At 37.0% G+C, this 14,475-nt stretch overlaps 1 protein-coding gene across 4 annotated transcripts in view; it reads left to right on the forward strand.

Moving 5' to 3' along the window:
* uggt2 (UDP-glucose glycoprotein glucosyltransferase 2) overlaps nt 1–14,475 on the forward strand; it is a 192,296-nt gene that overhangs the window by 70,361 nt on the left and 107,460 nt on the right. For all 4 annotated transcript variants that reach the window (XM_061879044.1, XM_061879043.1, XM_061879045.1 and 1 more), the window contains exons 19-23: nt 904–1,027; nt 1,119–1,217; nt 2,097–2,191; nt 4,580–4,786; nt 13,022–13,153. In XM_061879044.1, the coding sequence (XP_061735028.1) occupies nt 904–1,027; nt 1,119–1,217; nt 2,097–2,191; nt 4,580–4,786; nt 13,022–13,153 (657 nt within the window). The remainder of the gene's footprint in view (nt 1–903; nt 1,028–1,118; nt 1,218–2,096; nt 2,192–4,579; nt 4,787–13,021; nt 13,154–14,475) is intronic.

Here is a 14,475-nt window from a genome sequence, read left to right on the forward strand (position 1 = left end):
GGCCACGGGGAAGACCCAGGACACGTCGGGAAGACTATGTCTCCCGGCTGGCCTGGGAACGCCTCGGGATCCCCCGGGAAGAGCTAGACGAAGTGGCTGGGGAGAGGGAAGTCTGGGTTTCCCTGCTTAGGTTGTTGCCCCCGCGACCCGACCTCGGATAAGCGGAAGAAGATGGATGGATGGATATATATACATACTGTGTGTATAGATGTATGTATATATATATATATATATATATATATATATATATATATATATATATATATATATATATATATATATATATATACATATTTATATATAGTGATAAACACAAAACAATATATTACTAATAACTACAGTAGTTTTATGAAGTAATTTAATAATAATATACAGCATTACCCTTGGAGAGTGGACTTCTACAGTATCTCTTTCCAGCTGCTTCTCCGTTTAACACACCATCCATATTTTCCATATTTTCATGGGTACATATCCGTTCTTTAGATATTATTTTAACATCCGTGGCTGGCTTTGGATTCATTCTGCTTCAGTAGGTGCAGACCAGCAGTTATACGCCCAAAATGCTTTGGTCAGGTTTTTTATTTTATTTTTTTTTCCATTATTATTTGAGCCAATATAATCTACTTCTTTTTCTCAGCATTGTCGTTCACTTTCACTCTTTTCCTTTGCATGGTTGTAAAAACAAAGTAGCTGTATGTCTATCTCTAGCTCTCAGCTAATGCTAGCGAATAAGTCCAGATGGTTTACTGTGATGATGGGGATGCTTGTAACTCCAATATTTGCTTGCAATTTAAAGCGTAACAATACAGCTCTTATCTCAAAGCACTCTTAAGTTGAGGCAACCTTAAATTGAGGTACCAATGTTTTGTGATTATTTATATTGTAGTAACTATTGTCCTACAGGGTGAGCTGACGGAGGGGACATATGTGGTGGACTACTTAATGGAGCAGGCTAATGTCGTACTCAGAATGAATCCACTTATTCTAAATACGGACCGGAAGTACCTGGACTTCACTGCCACACCAGGTGACCTGACTGCCTCCAAAAGTGTTTAATCATCAAACCATTAATGTCATGTTTGTCATTTTAATAAAGTTTTTTTTTTTTCTACTTGTAGTTGTCGATGACTGGGATGACACAACTATGTTTTCATTCTTGGACTCCAAAGACAAGACCGCTGTGATAGCGAAGAGAATGAAATACTTTACAAATAATGGTGAAAAATCGTTTTACTTTTCCTTCACTTAGCTTTATATTTAGAGCAGTGGTTCTCAAATGGGGGTACGCGTACCCCTGGGGGTACTTGAAGTTATGCCAAGGGGTACGTGAGATTTTTTTTAAATATTCTAAAAATAGCATCAATTAAAAAATCCTTTATAAATATATTTATTGAATTATACTTCAACAAAATATGAATGTAAGTTCATAAACTGTGAAAAGAAATGCAACAATGCAATATTCAGTGTTGACAGCTGGATTTTTTGTGGACATGTTCCATAAATATTGATGTTAAAGATTTCTTTTTTTGTGAAGAAATGTTTAGAATTAAGTTCATGAATCCAGATGGATCTCTATTACAATCCCCAAAGAGGGCACTTTAAGTTGATGATTACTTCTTTGTGTATAAATCATTATTTATAATTGAATCACTTGTTTATTTTTCAACAAGTTTTTAGTTATTTTTATATATTTTTTTCCAAATAGGTCAAGAAAGACCACTACAAATGAGCAATATTTTGCACTGTTATACAATTTAATAAATCAGAAACTGATGACATAGTGCTGTATTTTACTTCTTTATCTCTTTTTTTCAACCAAAAAGGCTTTGCTCTGATTAGGGGGTACTTGAATTAAAAAAAAAATGTTCACAGGGGGTACATTACTGAAAAAAGGTTGAGAACCACTGATTTTGAGGGTTGATTTAAGTCAACTTGTCTTTTTGATTTTTTTACTCCAAAAAAATAAGTGTTGTCATTTTACTAAGAGTCCTTCCAGATAGAAAATAAAAAACAAAAATCATTGTGCATTGATGTTATGTTATTTATGTGTGTTATGCTTCATACGATCCAATTAAGTTCCTTTCCATTTATCCCAGATGAGGATGGGATGAGTGCTGTTACCATGTGGATTGTAGGAGATTTTGAGAAAGCATCCGGAAGAAAAGTGTTGCTTGGTGCTCTCAAACATTTGGTGAGTAACATTGACACTTTCATAATCTCTTCCATTCTATTAGTTATGGCATATAAGAACAATCTTACTTAACATTTTGCCATCAATCTGTTTATACCTCATTACGTTGGTGACTAAATGTAGCTGAACTGAAGACAACAGACTTGGCAGTTGTGGTGTAGGTTCCTATGAACCGCTTATATTGCATTATACTGTTTAACAACGATAATTGTATCATTTGAGCATTAATTTTTGCCAAATTAACATTATTTCTCATGCATGGAATAATAACTATAAAAGTTTAAAACAATGTGATTTCTTATATTCAGTGGGTCATGTATTTACTGTATATATGCAGACCAGTCATTTTATTTTATTTCGAACTCAACAAACTATCTACAAAATTAATAAAAAAACATAAATGATACAATATTTTCATCTGAAAAAACACAATTGTAATATTTAAAGAAAAAAACCCAAATAAACATGGTTTGTGTCCAAAAAGAAGCAAAAGCTTAGTGCAATATTATTCTGCCTCGTCGGTCAAAAAATCTGATCCTTAATCAACAATATAGTACATAATCACCTATTCATCCATTCATCCATTTTCTACCGCTTGTCCCTTTATACTTGACAATAGTAAGTATATTAAAGGGGCGGTTTGCAACTTCCTCACAGTTACATTTTTCAAGGCTAAACATATAACAAGAACAACATTGGCTACTGCCTCCCTTACATGGTTTAAGAGACATATTGGTTTTGATATTTGGGGCGGTATTGCTCGGTTGGTAGAGTGGCCGTGCCAGCAACTTCAGGGTTGCAGGTTCGATCCCCGCCTCCGCCATCGTAGTCACTGCCTTTGTGTCCTTGGGCAAGACACTTTACCCACCTGCTCCCAGTGCTACCCACACTGGTTTAAATGTAACTTAGATATTGGGTTTCAGTATGTAAAGCGCTTTGAGTCACTAGAGAAAAAGCGCTATATAATAATAATTCACTTCACTTCACTTCACAATGCTAACCATCCAAGTATGTATCATTAGCCAACAACACCCAAAGCTAATGTGCATGTTAGTTATGTCATTGCGTCCTAAAAGCCGAAAGAGGGGGGGACATAACTGGAAAGTTAGCGCCTGCTAGACATCCGTGTAAATGTTGCAAACAGCCCCTTTACATATCGTACAGTATACTCACCATAAAAAAACTACTAATCATTTCCCCCAATGTAGTTTATATAAATACAATTCAACCTTAAGATAGTTCTATTCATAGTCAGAGCTTTTCTTCCTGTCACTCACGATTGTCCTACGTCACAGAGACCCGCTGGGTGAAAGTGTCTCAGACATAATTTATTACTCCCAGACGGTAAATTAAAATTTTCAGCACAATCCCATTGAAGAGCAGACAAACATTACAGGGAGACAGAACAGGATCGCTGACGGGTCTGCCAACTTCCGGCACCCCTTACAAAAATAGGTGCGACACAGGTAAACAAGTGGGGCGGAATGGGAGGAAAAAACAACAACAACAATAAAATAAAATGAAAAAAAATCGGTCTAAGCCTGGCCCCCTGGAGAGGGGGTCCAGACTGAGGCCAAGGGAAAAAACAACTCATAGCCATAGCACACATTCCTCTTATATGTGTGTAAGAGGGAAACATCACACATCAAAGAACACAAAGGACATTACAGACATTAAAAGTATAGAGCTGATGCAACCAGCCACTTCTACATACAGTTATGAATAAAATGTAAAAGAAACATGTGGTGGCCACTGCGTTGTTCCATGCCATCGTCTGCTGGGGTGGGGGGAGCATGGCCAGAGACAGGCGCAGAACCAACAAAGCAACCAAGAGAGCCGACAAGACAGTCTCAAAGATTTTTAGCAAGTAAGCAAATATGGGAGGAATTAAGATTTTATTTTTTATGTAATGCTGGTCAATAAAACAATAGGAAATATTATATATTTATTTAAAAATATTCTTTGATTTTATCTTAATACAGTGAATGTATTTTCAAAAACCTGTCTTGAAAGCGAGGGGTCATCTTATATTCGAGAAAGTATATAAAGAAAATATTATTGACTTTTAGTGTTCTGAAGCTGATTTCTTTGCAAACCAATTATCTACAAGGAGTGAAATGATGTGTAATAGAGGCATCAAACATTTTTTCGTGTGTCAGGAAAAAAAACATTTCTTTCAACCAATCAACACTTCTTTCTCCAGTGTGCTTCCTCATTGACACCTGTGCTTGAAATAAAAAAGTGTGATATTTGCGTGTTACATCCCTGCACCGTGTGTCTGTGTGTGTGTGTGTGTGTGTGTGTGTGTGTGTGTGTGTGTGTGTGTGTGTGTGCGTTTCCGTGCGTGTTTGTGTGTGTGTGTGTGTGTGTGTGCGCGCGCACAAGCAGAGAACCAGCCCTGGAGTGCGTGTGGGGGTGATAGATAATCCCAGTGGAAGGCCCAGCGAAGATAAGACGGTTCTGTACAGGGCAATCTGGGCTTCTCTCCTCACGCAGAAGAATAAAGTTGCAGCCGAGTTTGTGCGAAAACTTCTGAGGGAGCAAAGTAACCAACTCCTCCAGCAGGGGACCAAGATGAAGGACTTGCTGCTGCAGGTAAAGGACACATTAGAGGGAGCAGGTGTTTGCATCTATTCCCCGTTTCAGGCAAACGGTGCTGGCACTGCAGTTCCGATTGAAAAGTATTAACCTTCATTAAATTTTTAACCCAGCGTACCAAAAGCCACTTGGTTTTTCTGTTTTGACCAGCAATATTAAAGAAGGGACTCACATAGGAGTGTTTTGAAAAAAGGCACCCATTTGAGCAGTTAGGTGTCATCGCAGGTATTTGAAGGCACTCAGGTGTGCCATACAAACCTTGAAATAATATCACGTTATTGCAGCAGCTGCGACAGAACTGTGTCTCACTTGTCTGAAAGAAAACAGCTCACTGATGGACCTAGTGTAGTAAACCGATGCCAGGCAAACTTTTTTTCTTCCCCATCCCTTTCCGCATGGATTTGACTGGCAGCTTCAGTGCTTTTTCCCTCACACGTTCACACTTGACTGTGACTGCACTCTGCAATTCCTGGCTTTTACAAACTACACAGCTATTTCTTTCAATTTTAGCAGTGCAGTTTTTAACATCGTGTAACATTTTACGTGGACACAGTTTTGTTTGAATCGGTATATTCTGAACGGACTCGTGTTTCTATCGCAGCAAGTGTAGATCTTTGCTGCGTCACCTCAGTAAATAGTGCGACGTCATACTGAAGGCTAACAAGTTGTATGTGTAATTGGCCCAAACAAGCAAAGTAAATTTTGTCAGGGCATTTTATTGATCACAACTGGACTGTTCAGGTTGTCTTAGAAAAAATTGCACCTCTTTTCTGAACAGGCTTCACCAGTTCATGCTCACAGACCTATAGATATACAGATAGGACATCTCTAGTCTGAGAGCCTGGTGCCAGTTCCAAATTGGGCATGCCCAAGAAGTATTTTAAAGCTGTTTTGAGAGAAACCCTTTTTGCCGTGGCATATTCAGCATAAATAGATCGGCACCAGGCTCTATAATAGAGTTGTCCGGTCTAAACGTCTGTGAGCATACGCTGATAAAGCCTGTTCAGATGAAAGGCAAATCGTCTTCTAGTGTAAGACAACCGAACAGGACAATTGTGATCGTTTCAATATCCTGAGAATAACAAAATTTGAATAAATTACACTAATCAGAGGCCAACAAAATATAGGTAGCACTACCTGTAAACATGTCACTCTCAATAGAACAAATAGCAAACCACAGTATGTCCAGCCCCTAAAACATTCTTATTCAAGTGGCAGACACAATACTGGCCCATGAGTTCAGTTCAACACTTGGGAAACAAACATTCCTGCAGCAAATGCCTAAAAAACAATTACAGTGCTCATTGTATAGAGGAACTCGGACCACTATAAGGCTGTAAACCTTACATTGACATTTTAACCTTGTGAGCATACATAGAACACTGGGGTACAAACTTGTGATTTGCACACTGCAAAAAGTCAGTGTTCAAAAACAAGAAAAAAAAAAATAGGGGTATTTTATTTGAAATCAGCACAATTATCTGCCAATAGAACAAGAACATTTGGCTTGTGAAGACTTTCCAAAACAAGTAAAATTAGCTAACCTCGATGAACCCAAAAATACCTTAAAAAAGGTATATTCTCACTAATAACAAGTGCACTTTTCTTGGTAGAAAAAAATAGCCCTTTTTGCTCAATATGTTGAGAAATATTATTAAATTAAGCTCCTGTAGAACTTTGTAGTGTCTGACCTGGTTCTGTAGGATGTCAGTATTCTCAGTCCCTACACTGCAAAAAGTCAGTGTTCAAAAACAAGAAAAAAAAGGGGTATTTTACTTGAAATAACCAATATGATCTGCCAATAGAACAAGAACATTTGGCTTGTGAAGACTTTCCAGAACAAGTAAAATTAGCTAACCTCAATGAACCCAAAAATACCTTAAAATAAGTATATTCTCACTAATAACAAGTGTACTTTTCTTAGTAGAAAAATATAGACCTTTTTGCTCAATATGTTGAGAAATATTCTTAAATTAAGCTCCTGTAGAACTTTGTAGTGTCTGACCTGGTTCGGTAGGATGTCAGTACTTTCAGTCCCTACAATGCCAAAAGTCAGTATTCAAAAACAAGAAAGAAAGAAAAAAATAGGGGTGTTTTACTTGAAATAAGCAAAATGATCTGCCAATAGAACAAGAAAATTTGGCTTGTGAAGACTTTCCAAAACAAGTAAAATTAGCTAACCTCAATGAACCCAAAAATACCTTAAAAAAGGTGTATTCTCACTAATCACAAGTGCACTTTTCTTGGTAGGAAAAAAATATACCTTTTTGCTCAATATGTTGAGAAATATTATTAAATTAAGCTCCTGTAGAACTTTGCAGTGTCTGACCTGGTTCTGTAGGATGTCAGTATTTTCAGTCCCTACAATGCAAGAAGTCAGTGTTCAAAAACAAGAAAAAAAAAAAAATAGGGGTATTTTACTTGAAATAAGCAAAATGATCTGCCAATAGAAGAAGAACATTTGGCTTGTCAAGACTTTCCATAACAAGTAAAATTAGCTAACCTCAATGAACCCAAAAATACCTTAAAACAAATATATTCTCACTAATAACAAGTGCACTTTTCTTGGTAGAAAAAAAAATAGACCTTTTTACTCAATATGTTGAGAAATATTCTTAAATTAAGCTCCTGTAGAACTTTGTAGTGTCTGGCCTGGTTCTGTAGGATGTCAGTACTTTCAGTCCCTACAATGCAAAAAGTCAGTGTTCAAAAACAAGAAAAAAAATAGGGGTGTTTTAGTTGAAATAAGCAAAATGATCTGCCAATAGAACAAGAAAATTTGGCTTTTGAAGACTTTCCAAAACAAGTAAAATTAGCTAACCTCAATGAACCCAAAAATACCTTAAAATAAGTATATTCTCACTAATCACAAGTGCACTTTTCTTGGTAGAAAAAAATAGACCTTTTTGCTCAATATGTTGAGAAATATTCTTAAATTAAGCTCCTGTAGAACTTTGTAGTGTCTGACCTGGTTCTGTAGGATGTCAGTACTTTCAGTCCCTACAATGCAAAAAGTCAGTGTTCAAAAACAAGAAAAAAAAATAGGGGTGTTTTAGTTGAAATAAGCAAAATGATCTGCCAATAGAACGAGAAAATTTGTCTTGCGAAGACTTTCAGAAACAAGTAAAATTAGCTAACCTCAATGAACCCAAAAATACCTTAAAAAGGTATATTCTCACTAATAACAAGTGCACTTTTCTTGGTAGAAAAAAAATATACCTTTTTGCTCAATATGTTGAGAGATATTCTTAAATAAGCTCCTGTAGAACTTTGTAGTGTCTGACCTGGTTCTGTAGGATGTCAGTATTTTCAGTCCCTACAATGCCAAAAGTCAGTGTTCAAAAACAAGAAAAAAAAATAGGGGTGTTTTACTTGAAATAAGCAAAATGATCTGCCAATAGAACAAAAACATTTGGCTTGTGAAGACTTTCCAAAACAAGTAAAATTAGCTAACCTCAATGAACCCCAAAATACCTTAAAAAAGGTATATTCTCACTAATAACAAGTGCACTTTTCTAGGTAGAAAAAAAATATACCTTTTTGCTCAATATGTTGAGAAATATTATTAAATTAAGCTCCTGTAGAACTTTGTAGTGTCTGACCTGGTTCTGTAGGATGTCAGTACTTTCAGTCCCTACAGTGCAACAAGTCAGCGTTCAAAAACAAGAAAAAAAAATAGGGGTGTTTTACTTGAAATAAGCAATATGATCTGCCAATAGAACAAGAAATTTGGCTTGCCAAGACTTTCCAAAACAAGTAAAATTAGCTAACCTCAATGAACCCAAAAATACCTTAAAAAAGGTATATTCTCACTAATAACCAGTGCACTTTTCTTGGTAGAAAAAAAATATACCTTTTTGCTCAATATGTTGAGAGATATTCTTAAATAAGCTCCTGTAGAACTTTGTAGTGTCTGGCCTGGTTCTGTCGGATGTCAGTACTTTCAGTCCCTACACTGCAAAAAGTCAGTGTTCAAAAACAAGAAAAAAAAATAGGGGTGTTTTAGTTGAAATAAGCAAAATGATCTGCCAATAGAACAAGAAAATTTCGCTTGCGAAGACTTTCCAAAACAAGTAAAATTAGCTAACCTCAATGAACCCAAAAATACCTTAAAATAAGTATATTCTCACTAATAACAAGTGCACTTTTCTTGGTAGAAAAAAAAATAGACCTTTTTGCTCAATATGTTGAGAAATATTATTAAATTAAGCTCCTGTAGAACTTTGTAGTGTCTGACCTGGTTCTGTAGGATGTCAGTATTCTCAGTCCCTACACTGCAAAGTCAGTGTTCAAAAACAAGGAAAAAAAAGGGGTATTTTACTTGAAATAAGCAAAATGATCTGCCAATAGAACAAGAAATTTGGCTTGTGAAGACTTTCCAAAACAAGTAAAATTAGCTAACCTCAATGAACCCAAAAGTACCTTAAAATAAGTATATTCTCACTAATAACAAGTGCACTTTTCTTGGTAGAAAAAAAAATAGACCTTTTTACTCAATATGTTCAGAAATATTCTTAAATTAAGCTCCTGTAGAACTTTGTAGTGTCTGACCTGGTTCTGTAGGATGTCAGTACTTTCAGTCCCTACACTGCAAAAAGTCAGTGTTCAAAAACAAGAAAAAAAAAATAGGGGTGTTTTACTTGAAATAAGCAATATGATCTGCCAATAGAACAAGAAATTTGGCTTGCCAAGACTTTCCAAAACAAGTAAAATTAGCTAACCTCAATGAACCCAAAAATACCTTAAAAAAGGTATATTCTCACTAATAACCAGTGCACTTTTCTTGGTAGAAAAAAAATATACCTTTTTGCTCAATATGTTGAGAGATATTCTTAAATAAGCTCCTGTAGAACTTTGTAGTGTCTGGCCTGGTTCTGTCGGATGTCAGTACTTTCAGTCCCTACACTGCAAAAAGTCAGTGTTCAAAAACAAGAAAAAAAAATAGGGGTGTTTTAGTTGAAATAAGCAAAATGATCTGCCAATAGAACAAGAAAATTTCGCTTGCGAAGACTTTCCAAAACAAGTAAAATTAGCTAACCTCAATGAACCCAAAAATACCTTAAAATAAGTATATTCTCACTAATAACAAGTGCACTTTTCTTGGTAGAAAAAAAAATAGACCTTTTTGCTCAATATGTTGAGAAATATTATTAAATTAAGCTCCTGTAGAACTTTGTAGTGTCTGACCTGGTTCTGTAGGATGTCAGTATTCTCAGTCCCTACACTGCAAAGTCAGTGTTCAAAAACAAGGAAAAAAAAGGGGTATTTTACTTGAAATAAGCAAAATGATCTGCCAATAGAACAAGAAATTTGGCTTGTGAAGACTTTCCAAAACAAGTAAAATTAGCTAACCTCAATGAACCCAAAAGTACCTTAAAATAAGTATATTCTCACTAATAACAAGTGCACTTTTCTTGGTAGAAAAAAAAAATAGACCTTTTTACTCAATATGTTCAGAAATATTCTTAAATTAAGCTCCTGTAGAACTTTGTAGTGTCTGACCTGGTTCTGTAGGATGTCAGTACTTTCAGTCCCTACACTGCAAAAAGTCAGTGTTCAAAAACAAGAAAAAAAAAATATGGGTGTTTTACTTGAAATAAGCAAAATGATCTGCCAATAGAACAAGAAAATTTGGCTTGCGAAGACTTTCCAAAACAAGTAAAATTAGCTAACCTCAATGAACCCAAAAATACCTTAAAAAATGTATATTCTCACTAATAACAAGTGCACTTTTCTTGGTAGAAAAATAGACCTTTTTGCTCAATATGTTGAGAAATATTCTTAAATTAAGCTCCTGTAGAACTTTGTAGTGTCTGGCCTGGTTCTGCAAAAAGTCAGTGTTCAAAAACAAGAAAAAAAAGGGGGGTATTTTACTTGAAATAAGCAAAATGATCTGCCAATTGAACAAGAACATTTGGCTTGTGAAGACTTTCCAAAACTTTCCAAAACAAGTAAAATTAGCTAACCTCTATGAAACCCCAAAATACCTTCAATAAATATATTCTCACTAATAACAAGTGCACTTTTCTTGGTGGAAAAAAATAGACCTTTTTACTGTGTTGAAAAATATTCTTAAATAAGTAAACGCTAGTGCCATTATCTTGACAAAATGATATGCTTGAAGTAAGAAATTATGACTTTAAAACAGTAGTTTTATACTTGTGGGTGTTAATGACACAGCTTTGCATCAGTTGATATTTTAATGTCAAGCATGTTTTACTCAATATAGGTCATCAAATCTCAGCTACAAGCTGTAATATCTTACTGAGATAATTTCAAACCAAAACCCTTAAAACAAGTAAAACACTCTAACATAAAATCTGCTTAGTGAGAAGAATTATCTTATCAGACAGAAAATAAGCTAATATCAACTTTATTTGAGATATTTAATCTTACTTTGATTTCAGTTTTTGCAGTGCAGACTGAGACCCTTCTCAAGGCACTTATTAGGTCCTCTCTTTTATGGCTGTTACACATTTATATAAAATAACCTTGGGCTCCCAATAGAAACGAGTCAGCCAACAAGGCAAAGAGCAACACTCTCCATGGCAACCCTGCTGTGACTTTCACTAATTGAGAAATGTGTCTCTGCTTGCGTCAAGCCTGGTCGATGTCCCGCCCCAAGTGCCATATACCCAACCCTGATTGGTAGTTTGGTTCAGCACCACACACAACACTGTAAAGTGCCATTCTTATTAAATGTGGGGACCGCTCTAACATTAAACTTTCATATTAAGGTGAGGGCCACAAAATATTGTCTCACGGGCCGCCAGTTTGAGACCCATTTTTAGAGCAAAGGCTGTCCACCAAATTTTGAGCCCAGTCACCCATGCCCATTCCCCCCCATGTTTCACTAAACTTTGTTGTTTAGTCAGAACATGCCATGTTCTACTGTAGCGTTATAGCATCATATTGTGGAATTGACTTTCATTTTCACTCCAACTCTAGCATTACTTAATGTGAAATTTAATATACTCTCCCGAAGGCTGTTAGAAGTTGGAAAACATTCTGTCTACCGCAGGAAATATTTCCTATTCAAAAATCTGATTCTCTGCCGCAGAGGGAGGAACCTCAGGAAATACATTTGTAGCACACAATCAGTCAGCGTCAGTAAATTGTGTGTGTTTTGTGACCCACAAGTAGGGGGGAAATGAACAAGAGCATTTTAGGCATAAATGACAAGCAAAGAAGAAGATAACAAAGGTTGAACGTGGCCTCTTGCAGAGATTCGTCCGACACTGCTTTCTTGATTTAGGTGCTCTGTCTGACTAAATGGTGATTGATGAGGCCATCTTCTCGTTCCCCTTGTGAACATCAGCTCTCAGAATACACTTAGAGAGTGTGTGATGCTCCACAGCCTGTGGATGTCGAGGCAAGAAGCCAACTCACTCTCAGTTCCACTTGATCCGTCGGGTGGGTCGGCATTTTTAAAAACAGTGGCGCATATCCTGATGTATAGCAGTTGATGAGCAGCTGAATACTTTCTTCGGTCTTGTGCTGTATTGTTTTTCCACAGTCACTCTTGTTGTCTGAAAGTAGTATTTTTCTCCAGCAGTGTGTGCACGATAACAATTCAAGTGACAGCCGAGTTTGAATATCCCTTCAGGAGCTAATCTTCTAGAACAGTTTACACTCGAGACCCAACATAAAACTCCCCTTCAATTATACCTAGTTTAAACAATAGGGGGTGGGCTGGAAATAGCAGTGAAAGGAGCAAGGAGGCTGTGGCTGTGTGAGTTGAGACCTGGAGTCAGGGGATACAAGTTTATTATTGGCTGCCAGACAGTCTTGCTGACTGGAATGTGCTGACATTATTGGTATTTACCTGTTCTCCTGAGGAGAGAAATGTTGTAGAAACTAATAACCTGACTCCACAAACACCTCCCACTCCTACGCCTAATTTGTTACAGACAAAAACGGCAGAGGTTTAATTAAAAGTTGGCTTTATTAATTACAAATTGATTCATCTCGCACAGGCGAGGGCCGACAGCTCGGTCGGTTTGGTTGAAATATCTGACAACCGTGTCGATGCGAGGCATCAAGGCCATTGTGAATAGCCAAGTAATGTTTGCCTCCTTGTCATTCATTTATCATTCCCCAGCTATGTGAATTGCTCCAATTTTGTTTTTGTAATAGGGGAAAAAGTCATTCAGCTAGTCTATTGGCTTCTACAGTATAACCTTAGTTCATTATATCCAGTATCCTCAGCAAACCTTTTTTTTTTCCACTTAGGGCATGGATACAGATGTCTTTGAGAAGAAGTTCAACACTCTTGAAGTGAATTTTGTCCGCAGTCAGCAACTCTTCTGCCGGGACGTCCTAAAACTGAGTGGCGGACAGGGGGCAGTCATCAGCAATGGCAGGGTGAGTATTATAGACATGCATGTCTATAATAAACAAAAACAAAAAAAATTATACTCCACTTATTTCTGAATAGTGGCCTAAAACAAACTGCATTGTACAAGCCCCGTTTCCATATGAGTTGGGAAATTGTGTTAGATGTAAATATAAACGGAATACAATGATTTGCAAATCCTTTTCTACCCATATTCAGTTGAATATGCTACAAAGACAACATATTTGATGTTCAAACTGATAAACATTTTTTTTTTTGCAAATAATCATTAACTTTAGAATTTGATGCCAGCAACACGTGACAAACAAGTTGGGAAAGGTCGCAATAAATACTGATACATTTGAGAAATGCTCATCAAACACTTATTTGGAACATCCTACAGGTGTGCAGGCTAATTGGGAACAGGTGGGCGCCATGATTGGGTATAAAAGCAGCTTCCATGAAATGCTAAGTAATTCACAAACAAGGATGGGGCGAGGGTCACCACATTGTAAGCAAATTGTCAAACGGTTTTAGAACAACATTTCTCAACGAGCTATTGGAAGGAATTTAGGGATTTTACCATTTACGGTCCTAAAATCATCTAAAGGTTCAGAGAATCTGGAGAAATCACTGCACGTAAGACCTTTGACCCCTCAGGCGGTACTGCATCAAAAAACCGACATCAGTGTGTAAAGGATATCACCACATGGACTCAGGAACACTTCATAAAACCACTGTCAGTAACTACAGTTGGTTGCTACATCTGTAAGTGCAAGTTAAAACTCTACTATGCAAAGCGAAAGCCATTTATCAACAACACCAAGGAACGCCTCTGACTTTGCTGGGCCCGAGCTCATCTAAGATGGACTGATGCAAAGTGGAAAAGTGTTCTGTGGTCTGACCAGTCCACATTTCAAATTATATGCGGAAACTGTGGACGTGGTGTCCTCCGGAACAAAGAGGAAAATAACCATCCGGATTGTTATAGGCGCAAAGTTCAAAAGCCAGCATCTGTGATAGTATGGGGGTGTATTAGCGCCCAAGGCATGGGTAACCATTAATGCTGAATGGTCCATACAGGTTTTGGAGCAACATATGTTATCATCCAAGCAACGTTATCATGGACGCCCCTGCTTATTTCAGCAAGACAATGCCAAGCCACGTGTTACAACAGCGGGGTTTCGTGTAAAAGAGTGCGGGTACTTTCCTGGCCCGCCTGCAGTCCAGACCTGTCACCCATCGAAAATGTGTGGCGCATTATGAAGCGTAAAATACAACAGCGGAGACCCCGGACTGTTGAACGACGGAAGCTCTATATAAAACAAGAATGAGAAAGAATTCCACTTTC

This window comes from Nerophis ophidion, linkage group LG19 (assembly GCF_033978795.1).
Source record: "Nerophis ophidion isolate RoL-2023_Sa linkage group LG19, RoL_Noph_v1.0, whole genome shotgun sequence".
NCBI classification, from domain to species: domain Eukaryota; kingdom Metazoa; phylum Chordata; class Actinopteri; order Syngnathiformes; family Syngnathidae; genus Nerophis; species Nerophis ophidion.